Source organism: Diplodia seriata, assembly GCF_021436955.1.
Source record: "Diplodia seriata strain FDS-637 chromosome Unknown scaffold_8, whole genome shotgun sequence".
Taxonomy (NCBI): domain Eukaryota; kingdom Fungi; phylum Ascomycota; class Dothideomycetes; order Botryosphaeriales; family Botryosphaeriaceae; genus Diplodia; species Diplodia seriata.
The window spans coordinates 1,356,009-1,378,291 of NW_027117315.1; the positions used below are offsets into that span (position 1 = coordinate 1,356,009).

The 22,283-nt window shown below is 40.4% G+C and overlaps 1 protein-coding gene across 1 annotated transcript; it reads left to right on the top strand.

Annotated features, from left to right (window-relative positions):
• Nucleotides 1–15,652: 15,652 nt before the first annotated feature.
• STT3 (oligosaccharyl transferase stt3 subunit) lies at nucleotides 15,653–18,156 on the top strand (the record flags this gene model as incomplete). The annotated part of the gene is made up of 5 exons (XM_066779431.1): nucleotides 15,653–15,806; nucleotides 15,860–15,940; nucleotides 16,030–16,623; nucleotides 16,675–17,836; nucleotides 17,886–18,156. 5 exons carry the CDS (start codon nucleotides 15,653–15,655, stop codon nucleotides 18,154–18,156), a joined length of 2,262 nt encoding a protein of 753 aa, XP_066630235.1.
• Between the last annotated feature and the right edge of the window lie 4,127 nt (nucleotides 18,157–22,283).

The window sequence follows — 22,283 nt, forward strand, 5'->3', positions numbered from 1 at the left end:
TGTGAGCGGCTGGAGTTGGCGATCGTGAATGAGAGGGTGTGAGGAGGGGGGTGGTACGTTGGTGGATTAAGAGGTTGGTCAGAGGTTTGTTTGGGGCGCGGCTTGGAATTTTTTGGGCGGTCGGGAAGGCGGTCGGGAAGGCGGTGAACGAAAAAACATGCCATAACTACGAGTCTACGGAGCACCGAGAATCGGGGCAGTCTACGGATGCCGCTACCAGAAGTGCTGGCAGGGCAGTGAATATGAGGATCGGCGGGTATCCGCTGTCCGCCTTACGTGCCCGCCTTCGCTTCCTCCGCCTGTTTCACCCCCTATTCGCGAAGCTCCTCCACGCGCTCGCGACAGCTTCAACAACAACACCACAACACCACCATGCCGTCTATTCCTATCACCATTCGCGCACAAGCTGTTACCCTTAAGGCTACTAGCCTTCGCAACCGTGAAATTCAGCGCCAAACACTCATTTCCGACCGATAGATCACGCGCTTTTATACCGGCAAATTACTGAAATACCTAGTTTTTCGAAAATAATATCTAAAATACGGCAAATTACCTAAATACCCAGTTTTTTAAAAATAATTTCTGAAATACCCATACCCTTACTAAAATACCCACCTAGGTATTTAGGTAAATAATTAACCTTACATAAAGTAAAGTTTATAATTTACGAAAATTAGGTATTTAGATAAATAAAATAATATATACCGAAATGTCCTACTTTATATTATATTTATCTATATACCTAGTTTCGCTAATTTTATAATTATAAATAAATAGATAGAAAGTTATACTTAAAAGTAGGGTGTTTAGATAAATTTCCTAAAAACTAGGTATTTAGGTAAGGATATAGGTTTTTCGGAAATTATTTTCGAAAAATTAGGTATTTTAGTAATTTGCCGTCTAAAATACCTATATTCTTACCTAAATACCTAGTTTTTATAAAATTTATCTAAATACCCTACTTTTAAGTATAACTTTTTATATATTTTCTTATAAATTATAAAACGAGCGAAACTAGATATTTAGATAAATATATTATAAAGTAGGGTATTTAGATAAATATTATTTATCGAAATATCTAGTTTTTTTTTAAATTAATGGCGTATTCTAGACTCTTTTTTAAAATTAATCGCGTATTTTACCTCTTTTTTAAAATTAATCGCGCATTTTAGCCTCTTTTTAGCCTCTTTTTAGCCTCTTTTTAGCTTCTTTTTAGCCCCTTTTCAGCCCCTTTTCTAAATCTATATAATAGGGCAGTTCTATATAGATAAAAATAGTAGAAATCTACTACTATAATAGATTCTTAACTATTCGAAGTTGACGTAATCTATTTCGACTAAAAAGCTATACGAGATGCTACTAGATTATATCTAGTATAGCGATACGAATCTTACGTATTAAAAAGAGCTAATAAAACGCGTACGTATTAAGAATATAAACTAGCTAGATACGAATTTCTACTTTAAATTAAATAGAAGAAAGATAAGTAATTTTACTATTTTTCCCTCTTTTTAATTCTTTATAATTACTCTAATTATAATTAATTTAAATTTTACTATTTTTTTCTATTTTAAATTCTTTATAATTACTCTAATTATAATTAATTTAAATTTTACTATTTTTTTCTATTTTAAATTCTTTATAATTACCCTAATTATAATTAATTTAAATTTTACTAATATATTCTATTTAAACGATGTAATTATTAAGAAACTTAAGCCTTATACGTGTTTTTCCACGTAAATATATAAAAATTAGCGATATTAACGTTCTATACGCGTTCTAATTAACTATTAACGTAATATAATTAAGAAAAAATCTTAAATTTAGCTAAATTTAATACGCACCCTCGAGCGTATTAACTATAGGGTTAATATTAACTATTAGTAGGCCTAGCGAATTCGTAAATAGGCGAAAATCGAGGCGTTTAGTACTAAATTAAAGATAATTCGTCGAATTTAAATAAGTTTTTAATAATATTTCTAAAATTAGCTATTAGAACTAATTTATTTATTACTAAATAGCTCTATCTTCGTAAAATTCGATAAAATTACGGTAATAGAGGCGGTTTTACGCGATTTTCGCGTAATAAAGAGAGTAGAGTATTTTAATAAGTAATATATTATATATATATTAAGTAAATATATTAATTAATTATTTAGATATACTTTTATTACTTCTAATACTACTTACGTAGTAGCTATTATTAATAATCGAAATTTTATTTCGATTAATACTACGTATATAAAAGTAAAAGCTTTTAGTTATTTACTAGTAGCTTCTATACTCGATTCTAATAACTAGATTCTTTTAATTATCTAGAGAATTTATACTAGCTCTAAAAATAAGCGATTCTAGCTTAGATTTTTACGCTTTATTAATAAAGCGTTAATTAAAGCTAATCGTACGATTTTCGAGCGCGAGAAAGAGAAAGAGAAAGAATTAATATTAAATACGCTAAGATTCGCTTTTATAAGCGATCGTAGTATAGGTTTATTATCTATAATTTTCTAGCTATTTCCGCTAGCTTATAATTATTATTATAGCTAGTATTTAGCTAAAAACGTTAGTAAAGAATATAGTTATTTAATTACGTAGTAATTTCGATAGATAAGTTCTATTTTACTATTTTATTCTATTATAATTAAGCTAATTAAATTCTAGCTAGTATATATTACGAACGAATTCGAATTTTAGTAAAAACTTAACGTAATTCGAGTACTAAATACTCGAGAAGTAGAGTATATCGATTAAATATCGTACGATTAATAGATAAAATACGTAATTTTAGTAAAAAACCATTCTAGATACGGCTAAATAATATTAAATATTTTAGAATCTATAAATTCTTTATAGTTACTATATAGAAAATAGTATATTCTACTCGCACTAAAGGGTATTTAGAATTTTACTATATAAAAATTCGTTTAAAATAGTTAAAAACGTATAGAATTTCTACTAATAGACTAGGCATAGGCGAAATTTTAAGCAGAATTACTAAAAGTAAGTAAATTACTAAAATATTCTAAATTAAATTTAAACTAATTAATTAATTTAGTTACGTATCTAGCGAGTAGTAATTTCTAATTATAAACGCGGCCTAGATATAGTTTTAAGAGAACGCGTATAATTTATTATAAATCTTAAAGATAAGACGTATTTCTATCTTAATTTTTAAGATTTTCGAATTTTCTATCGCTACGCGCACGCGCTAATTATCTAATTTAAATATAATACTTTAAAATACGCTAGAGAAGTATATTCTACTAAAAATTATTAAGTTTTCTATAATAATTCTTAGTATTTAAAGTCTTTTATAGTAAACTCCTTCGCTTTAGATAGCGATACCTACTTAATTATAGAGAAAATACGCTAAAGAGAGCGTAGAAGATCTTATAAAAATAAGCGTAAATAATGTCTTATTACGTAGTAGTAATTACGCTAGGCGTAGTAAAGAGAAGATTAAAGAAACGTAATTTATAGGCCTTATATAATTCTTCGCTGCGATTAGCTCGTTTAGTAGAGAGAAAATTACGAAAATTCGTAAGAATTAAGCTAATCTAGTAAAGATTTAAGTAAATTTAAGGGATTTTCTTCTAATTCTAAAGAAGAATTACGGTAAATTACTAAAATACCTAGTTTTTCGAAAATAATATCTAAAATACCTATACCCTTACCTAAATACCTAGTTTTTATAAAATTTACCTAAATACCCTACTTTTAAGTATAACTTTTTATGCATTTTCTTATAAATTATAAAACGGGCGAAACTAGGTGTTTAGGTAAATATATTGTAAAGTAGGGTATTTAGGTAAATATTATTTACCGAAATACCTAGTTTTTTTAAAAAATTAATAGCGTATTCTAGACTCTTTTTAAAATTAATCGCGCATTTTACCTCTTTTTTAAAATTAATCGCGTATTTTAGCCTCTTTTTAGCCTCTTTTTAGCCTCTTTTTAGCCCCTTTTCAGCCTCTTTTCTAAATCTATATAATAGGGCAGTCCTATATAGGTAAAAACAGTAGAAATCTGCTACCATAGTAGATTCTTAACTATTCGAAGTTGGCGTAATCTATTTCGACTAAAAAGCTATACGAGATGCTACTAGATTATATCTAGCATAGCGATACGAATCTTACGTATCGAAAAGAGCCGATAAAACGCGTACGCATTAGAAATATAAACTAGCTAGATACGAATTTCTACTTTAAATTAGATAGAAGAAAGATAAGTAATTTTACTATTTTTCCCTCTTTTTAATTCTTTATAATTATTCTAATTATAATTAATTTAAATTTTACTATTTTTTTCTATTTTAAAATTCTTTACAATTACCCCAATTATAATTAATTTAAATTTTACTAATATATTCTATTTAGGCGATATAATTGTTAAGAAACTTAAGCCTTATACGTATATTTTTACGTAAATATACGAAAATTAGCGATATTAACGTTCTATGCGCGTTCTAATCAACCACTAACGTAATATAATTAAGGAAGAACCTTAAATTTAGCTAAATTTAATACGTACCCTCGAGCGTATTAACTATAGGGTTAATATTAACTATTAGTAGGCCTGGCGAATTCGTAAATAGGCGAAAATCGAGGCGTTTAGTATTAAATTAGATATAATTCGTCGAATTTAAATAAGTTTTTAATAATATTTTTAAAATTAGCCATTAGAACTAATTTGTTTATTACTAAATAGCCCTACCTTCGTGAAATTCGATAAAATTACGGTAATAGAGGCGGTTTTACGCGATTTTCGCGTAATAAAGAGAGTAAAGCATTTTAGTAAGTAATATATTATATTTATATTAAGTAAATATACTAATTAATTATTTAGATATACTTTCGTTACTTCTAATGCTACTTGCGCAGTAGCTATTATTAATAATCGAAATTTTATTTCGATTAATACTGCGTATATAAAAGTAGAAGCTTTTAGTTATTTACTAGTAGCTTTTATGCTCGATTCTAATAATTAGATTCTTTTAATTACCTAGGGAATTTACGCTAGCCCTAAAAATAAGCGATTCTAGCTTAGATTTTTACGCTTTATTAATAAAGCGTTAATCGAAGCTAATCGTACGATTTTCGAGCGCGAAGAAGAAGAGAAAGAATTAGTACTAGACACGCTACGATTTACTTTTATAAGCGATCGTAGTATAGGTTTATTATCTATAATTTTCTAGCTATTTTCGCTGGCTTATAATTATTATTATAGCCAGCATTTAGCTAAAAACGTTAGTAAAGAATGTAGTTATTCGATTACGCAGTAATTTTAATAGGTAAGTTCTATTTTACTATTTTATTCTATTTAATTAGAGCCTAACTGGCTTAATTAATTAAGAATATTTTAGTAATTTAAGCTAATTAAATTTTAGCTAGTATATATTATAAACGAATTCGAATTTTAGTAAAAACTTAACGCAATTCGAGTACTAAATACTCGAGAAGTAGAGTATATCGATTAAATACCGCACGATTAATAGGTAAAATACGCAATTCTAGTAAAAAACCATTTTAGATACGGCTAAACAACGTTAAATATCTTAGAATCTATAAATTCTTTATAGTTACTATATAGAAAATAGTATATTCTACTCGCACTAAAGAGTATTTAGAATTTTACCATATAAAAATTCGTTTAAAATAGTTAAAAACGCATAGAATTTCTACTAACAGACTAGGCATAGGCGAAATTTCAAGCAGAATTACTAAAAGTAAGTAAATTACTAAAATATTCTAAATTAAATTTAAACTAATTAATTAATAATTTAGTCACGTACCTAGCGAGTAGTAATTTCTAATTACAAACGCGGCCTAGGCATAGTTTTAAGAGGACGCGTGTAATTTATTATAAATCTTAAAGATAAGACGTGTTTCTATCTCGATTTTTAAGATTTTTAAATTCTCTACCGCCACGCGCACGCGTTAATTACTTAATTTAGATATAATACTTTAGAATACGCTAAAGAAGTATATTCTACTAAAAATACCGAGTTTTCTATAATAATTCTTAGTATTTAAAGCCTTTTATAGTAAATTTCTTCGCTTTAAATGGCGATACCTGCTTAATTATAGAGAAAATACGCTAAAGGGGGCGTGATAGACCTCGTAAAAATAAGCGTAGGCGACGCCTTACTACGCAGCAGTAATTACGCTAGGCGCAGTAGAGAGAAGATTAAAGAAACGTAATTCGCGGGCCTTATACGATTCTTCGCCGCGATTAGCTCGTTTAGCAAAGAGAAAATCGCGAGAATTTATAAGAAAATCGCGAAAATTCGTAAGAATTAAGCTAATCTAGTAAAGATTTAAGTAAATTTAAGGGATTTTCTTCTAATTCTAAGAAAGAATTAGTAGAATTCGACCTAGAAAATGCGAATTTATAAGAATCTAACGAATCTAGCGAATCTGCTATAGAGAATAAGGAAGATTTAGAAGAAAATAGTCCTAGTAGCCCTTAAGAAACCTAGAAACACGCGAATCTATAGAAATCTAGTAAATCTACTATAGAGAATAAGAAAGATTTAGAAGAAAATAGTTCTAGCAGCCCTTAAGAAACCTAGAAACACGCGAATTTATAGAAATCTAGCGAATTTGCTGTAGAAAATATGGCAGAATTAGTAGAATTCGATCTACTAGACAACGAAAATCTATAAGAAACTAGCCTAAATAGCGAATCTACTATAGAAAATAAAAAAGAATTAGTAGAAAATAGGTCTAGCAGCTCTTAGAGAATTTAGAGGCATATAAATTTATAGAAATCTAGCGAATCTGGCGAATCTACTATAGAGAATAAGAAAGAATTAGAAGAAAACAGGCCTAGTAGCCCTTAGAAAATTTAGAGGCACGCGAATTCGTAAGAAATCGACTAAAATACCCTCTCTAGCTTAATTTTAAGCTAGAATTTAGATTCTAGCTTGTAAAGCGACGAATTTAAGCTAGATTTTACGCTAGTTTTGCGTAATTTAAAGCGTCCTACGCCGAGAATACGCGAAAGCGTAAGAAAAAAGATACTTCGCCTTATAGAAACGGGTGAAATTGCTAAAAACGAAGATAAACTTACGTAGAATTTTATTTTAAAGGCGTTTAGTATTTAGTTTGCTTTATTTTCTTATAAAATACTAAAAGATTCTAAAAAAACTTATAAAGAACAGCTTAAATAGAAAATAAAAAATACGTTAATTTTAAAATTAATTTCCTCTTAAACGGTAGAAGATTTTAAGAAAATTTTTGTATACTATTAAAATATAGTATATAAAGTACTTAAATTAAAAGTTTTACGTTTTTCTATAAAGAAACGAAGTCGATATAATTTTTTAAAAAAACCGGGTATTTTGGTAAAAAGTATTTACCTAAATATTCTATTTTACATTTTATTTATCTAAATACCCGGTTTTTCGTAAATTACGAACTTTACTTTATATAAGATCTATTATTTACCTAGATAACTAGATGGGTATTTAGGTAAGGGTATAGGTATTTTAGAAATTATTTTTAAAAAACTAGGTATTTCGGTAATTTACCGGAAGAATTAGTAGAATTCGACCTAGAAAATACGAATTTATAAGAATTAGACGAAGATTCGAGTATATTTAAGAAAGAATTAAAAGAAAATAGATCTAGTAACTCTTAAAAAATTTAAAGGCACGTAAATTCGTAGAAATCTAGGCCTAGTAGCCCTTAGAGAATCTAGAAACACGCGAATTTATAGAAATCTAACGAATTAACTATAGAAAACGTAGTAGAATTAGTAGAATTTAATCTACTAGGTAATAAAAATCTATAAGAAACTAGTCTAAATAGCGAATTTACTATAGAAAATAAAAAAGAATTAGTAGAAAATAGATCTAGTAGCCCTTAAAAACAGCAAATTACCGAAATACCTAGTTTTTTAAAAATAATTTCTGAAATACCTATACCCTTACCTAAATACCTACCTAGTTATCTAGGTAAATAATAGACCTTACATAAAGTAAAGTTCGTAATTTACGAAAAACCGGGTATTTAGGTAAATAAAATATAAAGTAGGGTATTTAGGTAAATACTTTTTACCGAAATACTCGGTTTTTTTAAAAAATTATATCGACTTCGTTTCTTTATAGAAAAACGTAAAACTTTTAATTTAAGTACTTTATATACTATATTTTAATAGTATGCAAGAATTTTCCTAAAATCTTCTACTGTTTAAGAGAAAATTAATTTTAAAATCAACGCATTTTTTATTTTCTATTTAAGCTATTCTTTACAAGTTTTTTTAGAATCTTTTAGTATTTTACAAGAAAATAAAGCAAATTAAACACTATACGCCTTTAAAATAAAATCCTACGTAAGTTTATCTTCGTTTTTAGTAATTTTACCCGTTTCTATAAGGCGAAGTGCCTTTTTTCTTACGCTTTCGCGTATTCTCGGCGCAGAACGCTTTAAATTACGCGAAACTAGCGTAAAATCCAGCTTAAATTCGTCGCTTTATAAGCTAGAATCTAGATTCTAGCTTAAAATTAAGCTAGAAAGAGTATTTTCTTCTAATTCTTTCTTATTCTCTATAGTAGATTCGCTAGATTCTAGTGGATTCGCGTGTTTCTAGGTTCTCTAAGGGCTGCTAGACCTATTTTCTACTAATTCTTTCTTATTTTCTATAGCAGATTCGCTGTTTAGGCTGGTTTCTTATAGATTTTCGTTGCCTAGTAGATCGAATTCTACTAATTCTGCCACGTTTTCTATAGCAAATTCGCTAGATTTCTATAAATTCGCGTGTTTCTAGGTTTCTTAAGGGCTACTAGAACTGTTTTCTACTAAATCTTTCTTATTCTTTGTAGTAGATTCGTTAGATTCTAGTAGATTCGCGTATTTCTAGGTTTTCTAAGGGCTGCTAGACCTGTTTTCTACTAATTCTTTCTTAGATTTACTCGAATCTTCGCCTAATTCTTATAAATTCGCATTTTCTAGGTCGAATTCTACTAATTCTTTCTTAGAATTAGAAGAAAATCCCTTAAATTTACTTAAATCTTTACTAGATTGGCTTAATTCTTACGAATTTTCGTGATTTTCTTATAAATTCTCGCGATTTTCTCTTTGCTAAACGAGCTAATCGCGGCGAAGAATCGTATAAGGCCCGCGAATTACGTTTCTTTAGTCTTCTCTTTACTACGCCTAGCGTAATTACTGCTGCGTAGTAAGGCGTCGCCTACGCTTATTTTTACGAGGTCTATCACGCCTTCTTTAACGTATTTTCTCTGCAATTAAGCAGGTATCGCCATCTAAAGCAAAGAAATTTACTGCAAAAGACTTTAAATACTAAGAATTATTATAGAAAACTCGGTAATTTTTAGTAGAATGTACTTCTTTAGCGTATTCTAAAGCATTATATCTAAATTAGGTAATTAACGCGTGCGCGTGGCGGTAGAAAATTCGAAAATCTTAAAAATCGAGATAGAAACACGTCTTATCTTTAAGATTTATAATAAATTACACGCGTCCTCTTAAAACTATGCCTAGGCCGCGTTTGTAATTAGAAATTACTACTCGCTAGGTGCGTGACTAAATTATTAATTAATTAGTTTAAATTTAATTTAGAATATTTTAGTAATTTACTTACTTCTAGTAATTCTACTTGAAATTTCGCCTATGCCTAGTCTGTTAGTAGAAATTCTATGCGTTTTTAACTATTTTAAACGAATTTTTGCATGGTAAAATTTTAAATACCCTCTAGTGCGAGTAGAATATGCTATTTTCTATGTGGTAACTATAAAGAATTTATAGATTCCGAGATATTTAACGTTGTTTAGCCGTATCTAGAATAGTTTTTTACTGGAATTGCGTATTTTGCCTATTAATCGTGCGGTATTTAATCGATATACTCTACTTCTCGAGTATTTAGTACTCGAATTGCGTTAAGTTTTTACTGAAATTCGAATTCGTTCGTAACGTGTACCAACTATAATTTAATTAGCTTAAATTAAGCCAGTTGGACTCTAATTAAATAGAATAAAATAGTAAAATAGAACTTACCTGTCGAAATTGCTGCGCAATCGAATGACTGTATTCTTTACCAACGTTTTCAGCTAAATGCTGGCTACAATAATAATTATGAGCCAGCGGAAATAGCTAGAAAATTATAGGTAATAAACCTGTGCCACGATCGCTTATAAAAGCGAATCTTAGCGTGTTTAATACCGATTCTTTCTCTTCTTCGCGCTCGAAAATCGTACGATTAGCTTCGATTAACGCTTTATTAATAAAGCGTAAAAATCTAAGCTAGGATCGCTTATTTTCAGGGCCAGCGTAGATTCTCCAGGCAATTAGAAGAATCTAGTTGTTGGGATCGAGCATAGAAGCTACTAGTAAATAACTAGAAGCTTTTACTTTTATATACGCAGCATTAATCGAAATAAAATTTCGATTATTAATAATAGCTGCTGCGCAAGTAGCATTAGAAGCAACGAAAGCATATCTAAATAATAAATAAATTAGTATATTTACTTAATATATATATAATATATTACTTACTAAAATGCTCTACTCTCTTTATTACGCGAAAATCGCGTAAAACCGCCTCCATTACCGTGATTTTGTCGAATTTTACGAAGGTAGGGCTATTTAGTAATAAACAAATTAGTTTTAATAGCTAATTTTATAGATAAACTTATCTAAATTCGACGAATCATCTCTAATTTAGTACTAAACGCCTCGATTTTCGCCTGTTTACGAATTCGCCAGGCCTGCTAATAGTTAATATTAACCCTATAGTTAATACGCTCGAGGGTGCGTATTAAATTTGGCTAAATTTAGGGTTCTTTCTTAATTGTATTGCGTTGGTGGTCGATTAGAACGCGTATAGAACGTTAATATCGCTAATTTTCGTGTATTTGCGTGGAAAAACACGTATAAGGCTTAAGTTTCTTAACAATTGCATCGCCTGAATAGAATATATTAGTAAAATTTAAATTAATTGCAATTGGAGTAATTGTAAAGAATTAAAAAGAGGGAAAAACAGTAAAATTACTTACCTTTTTTCTGTCTAATTTAAAGTAGAAATTCGCATCTAGCTAGTTTACATTTCTAATGCGTACGCGTTTTATCGGCTCGTTTCGATATATAAGATTCGTGTCGCTATGCTAGATATAATCTAGCAGCATCTCGTGCAGCTTTTTAGTCGAAATAGATTGCGCCAACTTCGAATGGTTAAGAATCTGCCATGGTGGCAGATTTCTACTGTTTTTACCTACATAGGACTGCCCTATTATATAGATTTAGAACAGGGGCTGAAAAGGGGCTAAAAAGGGGCTGAAAAGAGGCTAAAAAGGGGCTAAAAAGGGGCTAAAAAGGGGCTAAAAAGAGGCTAAAATGCGCGATTAATTTTAAAAGAGGGGTAAAATGCGCGATTAATTTTAAAAAGAGTCTAGAATGCGCCATTAATTTTAAAAAAAAAACTAGGTATTTCGGTAAATAATATTTACCTAAATACCCTACTTTACAATATGTTTACCTAAATACCTAGTTTCGCCCGTTTTATAATTTATAAGAAAATGCATAAAAAGTTATACTTAAAAGTAGGGTATTTGGGTAAATTTTATGAAAACTAGGTATTTGGGTAAGGGTATAGGTATTTCAGAAATTATTTTCGAAAAACTAGGTATTTCAGTAATTTGCCGCCTTAAAAAACCTAGAAATACGCGAATCTACTAGAATCTAGCGAATCTACTATAGTAAATAAGAAAGAATTAGAAGAAAATACTCTTTTTAACTTAATTTTAGGCTAGAATCTAGATTCTAGCTTATAAAGCGACGAATTTAAGCTAGATTTTATACTAGTTTCGCGTAATTTAAAGCGTTCTACGTTAAAAATATAAGAAAGCGTAAGAAAAAAGATACTTTATCTTATAGAAACGAATAAAATTACTAAAAATAAAGATAAACTTACGTAAAATTTTATTTTAAAGATATTTAGTATTTAATTTACTTTATTTTCTTATAAAATACTAAAAGATTCTAAAAAAACTTATAAAGAATAGCTTAAATAGAAAATAAAAAATACGTTAATTTTAAAATTAATTTTCTCTTAAACGGTAGAAGATTTTAGAAAATTTCTTATATACTATTAAAATATAGTATATAAAGTACTTAAATTAAAAGTTTTACGTTTTTCTATAAAGAAACGAAGTAAAAATAATTTTTTAAAAAAACTAAGTATTTTAATAAAAATTATTTATTTAAATATTCTACTTTCTATTTTCTTTATCTAAATATTTAATTTTTTATAAATTATAAACTTTACTTTATATAAGGTCTATTATTTATCTAAATATCTAGATAGATATTTAGATAAGAATATAAATATTTTAAAAATTATTTTTAAAAAACTAGATATTTCGGTAATTTACTAATATTAATATTTTAAAAATTAATTTTACAAAACTAGATATTTTAGTAAATTACTATTAGAAAATATTTTTTTTTATAAAACTAGATATTTAAATAATTTACCGGCTTCGCGTTATATTTTACTAAACTATCGCTTTTTTTTTTACTTTTAAAATCTTTACGCTTTTTTTTTAAATACTAATCTTTATTCTCTCTTTAATTCGTCTTAAACTAGTCTAAAAACTATACGTATAATAACTTAAAGTTATTTTAGTTCTCTTTAATTCTTTAACTAGAATAACTATAGACGCACGCGTAAGAAACTAGCGATAATCGGCTACTTAAACTCTTTAATTATATTATTAAGTAGCTATTTAGCTACTAATAGAACGCTAGGAACTCTCGCCCAAAAGAGGCGATTAAGGAAATTAGAGGCGTCCTTTATCGGTGGCATAGAAGAAAGCCGAGGAAGAAGATAACTATAACCTCTTTTACCGGGTTATAGGACAGCCCACCAGATGCTGCGGTGTGAATCGTGGATTTGCTTCGGATGTCTATACTAAGCGACTCAATCTGGCTCTCTTGTTGGCTGTCCCATAACCCGGTATGTCTTATAACCTGGTGAAAGAGGTTAGTACGATCGAATGTAAGACCCCGACCAGGACGTTAGCTAGTTGGTGTGCCTTTTAGGAGTACACATCTATAACAGTCTCGGACTCTACACGGACGACAAACATCAAAATCAAATCAAACTGATCCTACCGTGGTGGTCGACTTCGGTTGCCCGGGGTGTTTTTCTTTTGTTTTTCTTTTGGGTGGAGAGGTGTTTGTCCGATAAATCCAAGAAGAGCGTTGATAGGCCGGCAGACACAATCCGCCACGACACGGATATGAAACATTGACGATCAGAATGAGCTTGGCCAGGAAGAACATGAGATCTCAGTGGTAGATTGCGTGCCTCGACGGACCACGAGAGTGGTTGCTTCCGTGGCCCTGCATATATGTACAGCACATCCGGAAGGCGTGTCCGGGCACAGGTATGCGTGCGTTTGGAGTGGCAGGAGCTTTGTTGTTTGAGATCATGTGGCGATGGGGCGCGGTCGTCCTTGCAATTACGAAGTAGCAAAGGGTGAACCGTGAGCGAGACGGCATCAGAGGAAACCGGCAGCAGCGGCAGCTTCCCGCAACGACTGCTCCTTGATGGCGCGAGCTAGACAAGCTCGGGAAGGATGGTTTGGCGCGGCTCGTATTGGTATGATGAAGGCGGTGCGAGCCGGCGGCCAACGGCAAGGCAGCGAGGCCGGAAAGAACGGCATGCAGGCTGCACGCCAAGAGGGCCGCGCGGACGGAAAGGAAGGCTTCATCGGCGTGGGCTGGCAGAGCCAAGTGGTTGATGCGGCCACTTGCTACGCGGTGTCGGCTTGTCGGTTCCGTAACGCGTGAGAGCTGGGTGGCGCGAGCGCGAGGTCTGCGGACTGCACAGCCAATGGCGGCGGCCGTCGGGGGCGCAGCGCTTACGTGCGCCGGCGTCGAGTTGCCGAGGCGTGTGAAAGCCAAGATTGGGCCAAGCGTGCGCGAAAAGCTTCGCCCTGCCCGGCGGCGGGCCCGTTGAGTCCGCGGTGCGGACAGGGCCGGTGGCTCAGCTGCGTGCAAATGACCACACGCAGGCGCAGCAGCGGCGCAGTACGGTCAGTGGCGCGCGCTGCTTTGGGGACCGGGCTCTCGTGCGGAGGCAGCGTCAGGTGCGCCAGCTGTGGCGGGTTCGAGATTCGCTTGAGTCTGGTGCTGATCCGCCCGTCTGCTAGTGGATAAATCGCAGCCTTGTCGCTCTCACCTACCCTCCCTTGCACCTATAATCTGCTGCTGCCCGCGCCTCAGACGCCTCAGCTCCGACTCCGCTCTCCACATCCGCTACACCCGCAACCTTACACTTGTCGTCTTCGACTCACCACTCTTGTGAGTGCGCGCCCGCTCGCACCCACCGCTTGCTGGACCCCAGCTGACCGCGTCATAGACCGAAAGCCACCATGTCGAACCAAGGATACTACCAAGGAGGGCCGCCGCCTCCCCAGCAGGCGTAAGTCTCACTGTGCGCCTGTCGAGCGCCCGTCCTCTGCGATGTCACATAGCATTTTCGCGACAGGAACCAGCGATACCACGGAGCGCTTTTGCGACAGGAACCATGACTAACTTTGTGTAGTTACTACCCTCAGCAGGGCTACCCTCAGCAAGGCTATCCGCAGGGCCCGCCGCCGCAGGTAAGAAAACACAGCGATAGAGTCTACCTTCAGTAGCTGACATGTTTGTAGATGCAATACCCGCAACAACCCCAGACCGTCATCGTGAAGGAGAAGAAGGACCGCGGCTGCCTGGGTACTTGCTTGGCAGTTCTTTGTTGCTGCTTCGTCTGTGAGGAAGGGTGCGAGTGCTGCGCAGAATGCTGCGAGGTGAGTTGCTTCACGAGAGGCCAACACACGGCTACAGCTAACAGCGCTAGTGTGCCGAGGACTGCTGCTAAACGGACAACTTCGGCGTCAATGAAACATTTGTTGTGAGATGCGAAGGACATTCGCGTCGCTTGCCCGGATGCTTGCGACAGTCCATATTATTGCTCTAGAGCCGGGCTACGTCGAGTCTGGATTTGATACCCATAACACTCCGGCTTGGGTACCGTTGGGCGTGAACAGCTGTGGGATCGGGCTTCTCATGGCCTGCACCGGGAATCGCTAGAGCCTGCTATTCTCTGATCCCGCGCTGCGAACGACATGGCAGTTTCTTTTAATTTTTTATGACAATCGACTACCCCATACACGCGACGATACTGTTTCCACTGGTGTGCAAATAACTCGCAACAGCCGTGACAACCGTGATGACCGTTGATCGTACCTAGCCGATTGCTCAGACCTTGGAGGTCCAAAGGCGCCTGTGCGACCTGATCAAGCTACCGTGCGCGTCCGAACGCATTGCGGGGCGAGGCGAGGCCGGTGCATTATTGGAGCTCAGAGGCACCGCAGCGGGACGCCGGCGTCAGGCTAGGGTACCGCCAACAGGGACGGGTACATTGAACTGTGACCAGGCGGGGTGCGTGAGCTGGAATGTAGTGAAGCGGCGTTGTGAAGGCGGATGTTGCGACAAAGCCTGGGGAGAGTTCGGCAGGGGAAGTCTTGGCGCTGACGATTGGCGGAGCTCTAGGATAGGTGTTCGTTACGCGCGGCTCAGCGCAAGCTCCAACAACACCACTGTCCTTCAATTGCCTCTGCCTTCGCAACCCAGAGCTCGACATGGGTACCGCCGCGGAGACGAGCCTTTTGGAGGGTGCCACGGGTCGGAATACCCGTGGCATGCTTCGCATCATCATCTTAGCCACCATTGCAGCTGCCGCCGTCTCCAGCCGTCTGTTCAGTGTCATCCGTTTCGAGAGCATCATCCACGAGTGTTTGTACCCCGGATGCCTTCACACACGCACCTGCTAATTGAATGGCTCGCAGTCGATCCCTGGTTCAACTTCCGCGCTACAAAGTACCTTGTCAAGCATGGCTTCTATAGCTTCTGGGACTGGTTCGACGACAGTACGCCTCGCGCCGCACCCCTTCTCCGCCCGCTCGCGTGCACAATGCATACAGAAGACGAGCACGTTACTGACACGTGCTCTTTGTAGGGACATGGCATCCATTGGGCCGCGTCACTGGCGGGACTCTCTATCCCGGCCTCATGGTTACCAGCGGCGTCATCTACCACGTCCTCCGCTTCCTGACCATCCCCGTTGACATTCGGAACATCTGCGTGCTTCTGGCGCCTGCATTCTCAGGCCTGACAGCCCTTGCCACTTACCTTCTCACATCTGAGATGTCCGAGTCTCCGTCAGCCGGTCTCCTCGCCGCGGCGTTCATAGGCATCTCGCCAGGCTACATTTCCCGTTCGGTTGCTGGAAGCTATGATAACGAGGCCATTGCCATTTTCCTGCTGGTCTTCACCTTCTTCTTGTGGATCAAGGCTCTGAAGAATGGCTCCGCTTTCTGGGGCGCCCTTTGTGCGCTGTTCTACGGCTACATGGTGTCTGCGTGGGGTGGATACGTTTTCATCACCAACCTGCTTCCCCTACACGCGTTCGTGCTCATCTGCATGGGGCGTTACAGCCCGCGTCTCTACGTTAGCTACACCACTTGGTACGCGCTGGGAACGCTGGCCAGCATGCAGATCCCTTTCGTCGGTTTCTTGCCTATTAGGAGCAGTGAGCACATGGCCTCCCTCGGTAAGCCATACTCGGATTCAATTCTCGATTCTTTCCTCTAACCCAGATCAGGTGTGTTTGGCCTTTTGCAGATCGTTGGCTTCACCGAATGGGTCAGGACGCAGCTCCCGACCAGGCAATTCCAGACCCTCCTCCGCAGCCTGGTCCTGCTGATCTTCGTCGTTGGTTTCGGTGGCCTCGTCCTCCTTACTGTTTCTGGCGTCATCGCTCCCTGGACCGGCCGTTTCTACTCGCTCTGGGACACGGGATATGCGAAGATTCACATTCCCATCATCGCTTCAGTCTCCGAGCATCAGCCTACTGCCTGGCCTGCTTTCTTCTTCGACCTGAACATGATGATCTGGCTCTTTCCCGCCGGTGTCTACATGTGCTTCCGCAAGCTCACCGACGAGCAAGTCTTCATTGTCATCTATGCTGTCCTGGCTAGCTACTTCGCCGGTGTCATGGTTCGCCTTATGTTGACTCTTACTCCGGTCGTTTGCGTTGCGGCAGCCATGGCTCTTTCCCAGATCCTGGATTCATACCTCGTCGTGCAGACCCCCGCTGCGGTCGTCAAGGCCAAGGCCAAGGAGAACGGCGCGAGCGTCGAGGAGGTTGCGTCCTCGATTCTTCCAGCTTCGCTACGGTCCACTCGTGAGCCCCTCGTTGGCATCTACTCGTACGCGTCGAAGCTTACTATTGTCGCGTCGACCACGATCTACCTGCTCCTTTTCGTCCTTCACTGTACTTGGGTTACGTCGAACGCGTACTCGTCCCCTTCGGTCGTTCTGGCAAGCAGACTCCCTGATGGAAGCCAGCACATCATTGATGATTATCGTGAGGCTTACTACTGGCTCCGTCAGAACACGCCGGAGAATGCTAAGATCATGTCTTGGTGGGACTATGGCTACCAGATTGGTGGCATGGCCGACAGGCCTACGCTTGTCGATAACAACACGTGGAACAATACTCACATTGCCACTGTTGGCAAGGCCATGAGCTCCCGTGAGGAGGTCAGCTATCCCATTATGCGTCAGCATGAGGTCGACTATGTTCTTGTTGTCTTTGGTGGCCTCCTTGGTTACTCTGGCGATGACATCAACAAATTCCTGTGGATGGTCAGGATTGCCGAGGGCATTTGGCCTGATGAGGTCAAGGAGCGTGAATTCTTTACTCCCAGAGGCGAGTACCGCGTCGATGACCAGGCGACTCCTACCATGAAGAACAGCCTGATGTAAGTTAAACATCCTCACGGTCGCCATGCTTTACTGACAAGTTTTTAGGTACAAGATGTCTTACTACAACTACAACTCCCTCTTCCCTGCTGGCCAAGCTACTGACCGTGTTCGCGGCGCTCGTCTTCCCGCCGAAGGACCGCAGCTCAGCACCATCGAGGAGGCGTTTACCAGCGAGAACTGGATCATCCGGATCTACAAGGTCAAAGACTTGGATAACCTCGGCCGAGACCACGCTAGTGCCATGGCATTCGAGAAGGGTAACAAGAAGAAGCGTGCTGCCAAGAAGAAGGGCCCGAAGGTCCTGCGCGTTGAGTAAGATGCCGGATTGGATGCAGCGTGGCTTTCATCTCTCTTATTAGCGGAAAAAATGGAAAGGATTTAGATGTGTATATTACAAACGCCAGGATAGCGAAGGCGTGGGAAATACAAAAATTGCATCACTGCGGGTGGAGGCCCATGAGCGTGAAGGCTTCACTCTCATTCACATCCGTAAGCGAGAGCCGCCCGTGGTTGGTGTCACTGCTTGGCCCATAACACCAATGTCGTTTGCCAGAGATCCCAGAACCTTCAACTACCGCCCAACTTTTGATGCCCTTTCCTTCCTGTCGCCATCCACGCGCTCTTGCCATCGACGCTGTTTCGCCGCTCACATAAGTCAAGTACCGCTCCTCCGCGCCCACTCCGGGCTCTTGCCTAAAGCGCCTACGCAATCGCCGACTTCGCGGGCGACGTTCCTGCGTTGTGCCTTCCAGTAGAGGCTAACATCCAGCGCAGTGGCACCGCGGCGATCCAATCGCGTCTTTTCGAGGCAGCCGCGGGTGCGGCCGCTGACTGATTTCAACGACCATTTCGCCTTCCACCACTACCACCCCTACGCTCTCGACCACTTCAATCCGCCCTCAAACCCACCACCTCACAGCGGTATCGAAGCGTTGCCACCTTACTACGCCCCATATTGCTACGCTCCTCTTGGAGCCTTCATGTAAGCCTGGGCTTCTCTCTCCACCGAGTACAACACTGACATAGCCGCCAACTCAGACCCCGGCTTCACAGCCCGCTTGAGGTGCTAAACCCTTCTCCAGGACCGGTGCTCTCTTCAACTGAGCCTGCAAACTCACCAGAACCGAGCAACGTGCTCGAAGCAGACAGCCCTACCTCACCTGCAGGAGACCCAAAGGGCGGAGCCCCAGCGAACCCGGACGCAACCAAAAACAGCAAAAAGTCAGGAAATGCGCAGTCGATCCCTTCGAAGGTTTGCGACACATCTGAGAAAAAAGGTGGTCTGAACAGGACGAGTCGAAGAGCACTGTTTCCACACAAGCCTTGGCACAGGAGACCCAAAACCTTTGATCCTCCGCACCTTTTATCAGATTCCTCTCTTGAGGCTCTCATACCCGGGTTCTCGGTGGACAAGTTCCTGAAACACGTCACAACGCCGAAAGAGATGGCACCACGCTCCCCTTCTCCCCTTGCACCTGGGCCACTTCCCGTCATACTCGCAGGGAACTGGGGATCTGGCCCTCCTCATGACTACCCGTACGGCAGCCAGCTTATGCTTCCACCTCACATGCAACCACCTGGTTTCTACGGACCACCACCGTGGCCTCCGCCACATCCAATGCTACCTATGATGCCACCGTCACCTACAGACCAACTGCCGTCACACGGGCATCCTCCTCCACCCGTCCCTCCAGCGCCCCTACCGCCATCCCGCGAGCTCGTACGATCGGAGGAGATCACCATTACACACAAGAAAGACTCACCGACGGCTACATCGCCATCCTACTTTGACAATTCTTACAATTTCAAGACTCCCGAGTGTCGCTCAAGTCACAAGCACGTGGCTCTGCAGTGCCACATCTGCTCAATCTGCCGTCAGCCACGTTCGACAAGATATCATAGGCAGCATCCTCTAGTCCCGGGTCAACAGATCATCCCAGAGCCATGCCGCAAGTGCCGCTCAGCTATCAGCTCAAGCTCAAGTGAGGACGATGGAATGGTGATAGTCAACAAACCAGGGAAGCGTGCTGTCAGAGAGAGCGAAAGTGTTCGCATTGTCGCCATGGAAGACAAGGATCTACGCAACCATCGACGTCATCATCACAGGTGAGTCAACCCTCCCTTAACACTTGGCATTAGACACTAACACTAAATATTCAAGTAGGTCCGGGAGCAGGACTAGACTCGTGGTTCGGGAGCGCCGTTCCAACAGCCCTGCATCCCCGCGAGGCCGTCATGGAAGGACTGATTGCCAGGAAGTCACCACCATGGAACAGCACGAGGAGCACACCCATAGGTCGAGTGGTAGGGCCGACAGCCGCAAGGGGATCCGGACCAAGGATACGGAGGGAGTGCATCGCGAAGTTCGTCGGCAAAACTCCCCTTTCAATCCCATAGATGATGACTACACCCTGATAAGGCGCACAAAGGAGCTGCGCACACACTCTGTCAGCCCCGAGCCAGCATTGGTTCGTGAACAAGGGTACTCAAGAGTCGTAAAGAATGGCCCTCCTCCTCAACCAGGCCCAAACCGCAAACCTTCTATGCACCGTCAGGTGAGCGAGGCCGAGCATCGTCTCCGCGACCACCCTCAGGCCTTCCGTCACGGAGTAATGGTTTCTGCTGACCTCAGCGACTCGCCTCGACATGCACCAACCTCTCATGCGCCTGCCATGCAACATGGATCGGAACCGAGGCATCAGACAAGCCTTTCTCCACCGCGTCAATCACGCGAGCAAAGGCGACACTCCATCGCCTATCCATCGCACGGCCCTGATGAACACTACTCCAGAACAAAAGTCCGTGGTATCCTGCGGTCCCATAGCCGACCTCGGCCAAGACACCGGTCGCCATCTCCAGAGAGGGGCGCACCTGTGGGCGGCGTTGAAGAGGTAGGTATCACTCATGGAGGCCCACGAGTGTCGTTCGCGCTAGAGCCTCCAAGCTCTCATCGGAGAGCTCACTACGTGCAAGAAGAAAGCCAGGCTCGTCCGGCTGGAAAGAGTGCACGAAGGCATAGACCACATATCGATGGCCACGCCGGTAGTTCAGAGACTGTCCCTCGCGCCGGTAAGCTTCATCACTGCCAACTTAGCTACCCTGTGCTGAAGGATGCTAAACAGCATCCAAATCTAGGTCCTCACCGCTTGAGCGACTATGGATACTGGCAAGAGCCACCGCGAACGAGCTCTCAGGCTCGTCAAGACGACGAAACGCACGCACCAGACCGGAACGCCGCAAGAGGTCGCATCGCTCGTAAGCCCTCTTTCGTCGAGGATCGGGATGCTGCCTCCGCCAAGCGGCGTGTCCGTTACGTCCACACACCTGATCACATCACATACTACCGATCGCCCACCCCTCCCATTGGAGGCCCTGAACCTGAGACGACAACGTACACGGACTATGCAGGAACACGCCCCATGCCGAAGCCACTTGAGAGCAAGCTTCCATGGTCACAAAGATCTATAGCTGACAGCAGCAACGCGAGCGGCGATTCGTACAGGCTGGTTGACGTCAGAGACGTTGGCGTCGTTAACGAGCATGGCCGTACTGTGAGGGTCCGTGAGATAGAAGAGACTTATCACCCAAGAAAGGAAGGTAACCACCGGGGCGGGGACCACGAAGTTAAAGGCAGGGCCCGCTCGACCGGCCACAGAGCAGTTCAGCATGCTGGTTGGAGAGATGTCTGAATGGTGCAGAGCGCGGATATCCGGTGCTTGCTGCGAGAGGGTCCGACAGCGAGCAGATTGTTTTGCGCAAAGCGCGTGCGTGTCGTCTGGGAAAGTGAGGGGCTTATTGCATGAGAGGGTATAACGGTCTATCCAGGGTACTGATATATGAAGTACCGGGTGGTGAGGCTGGACTCCGGCGGCTGGAGCCCGTGCATCACTGGTATGGCCAACTTTCCTGGCCGTACACGGGTGGTTATATAAACAGAGAGCTATGATAATAAGAGAGCGGCATTTAGGAAAAGAGTGTTGTAGTGGTAGTGAAAGGGTATGACTATAGGCACTGCACATCTAAACCTCTTTAACTTGGACGCACGACACTGACGTTAAATCTTGGTGTCGTGGTGAGACAAATACAAAGGATGAGTGCAGGTTATGCTCATCTTGTCCGGTGGATAGTAAGTTGAAGCGATGCAGGTGAATCTTCACACATGTGCCGCTAGAACCAAAGCGGAAAGGGCGCGCCAAGATTGCAGCTTGGAGCTCCAGCATTTTCGTGTCAACGGCCGACAAGACTTACACCCATCTACCCACCTCACCTCTTCTCCGCCACCGCCTCCCGCATCGTTTGTCCATTGCCTGCAACTCGACGCGCCCACAGGCAATGCGACTCTCGACCTACACCTAATCCGAAAATTCACTGCCTCACGGGCCGTCGAGAAGACTATTCCTTCCTCGCCACGCCGGCGCGACACCGTAACATAATCCATCCACC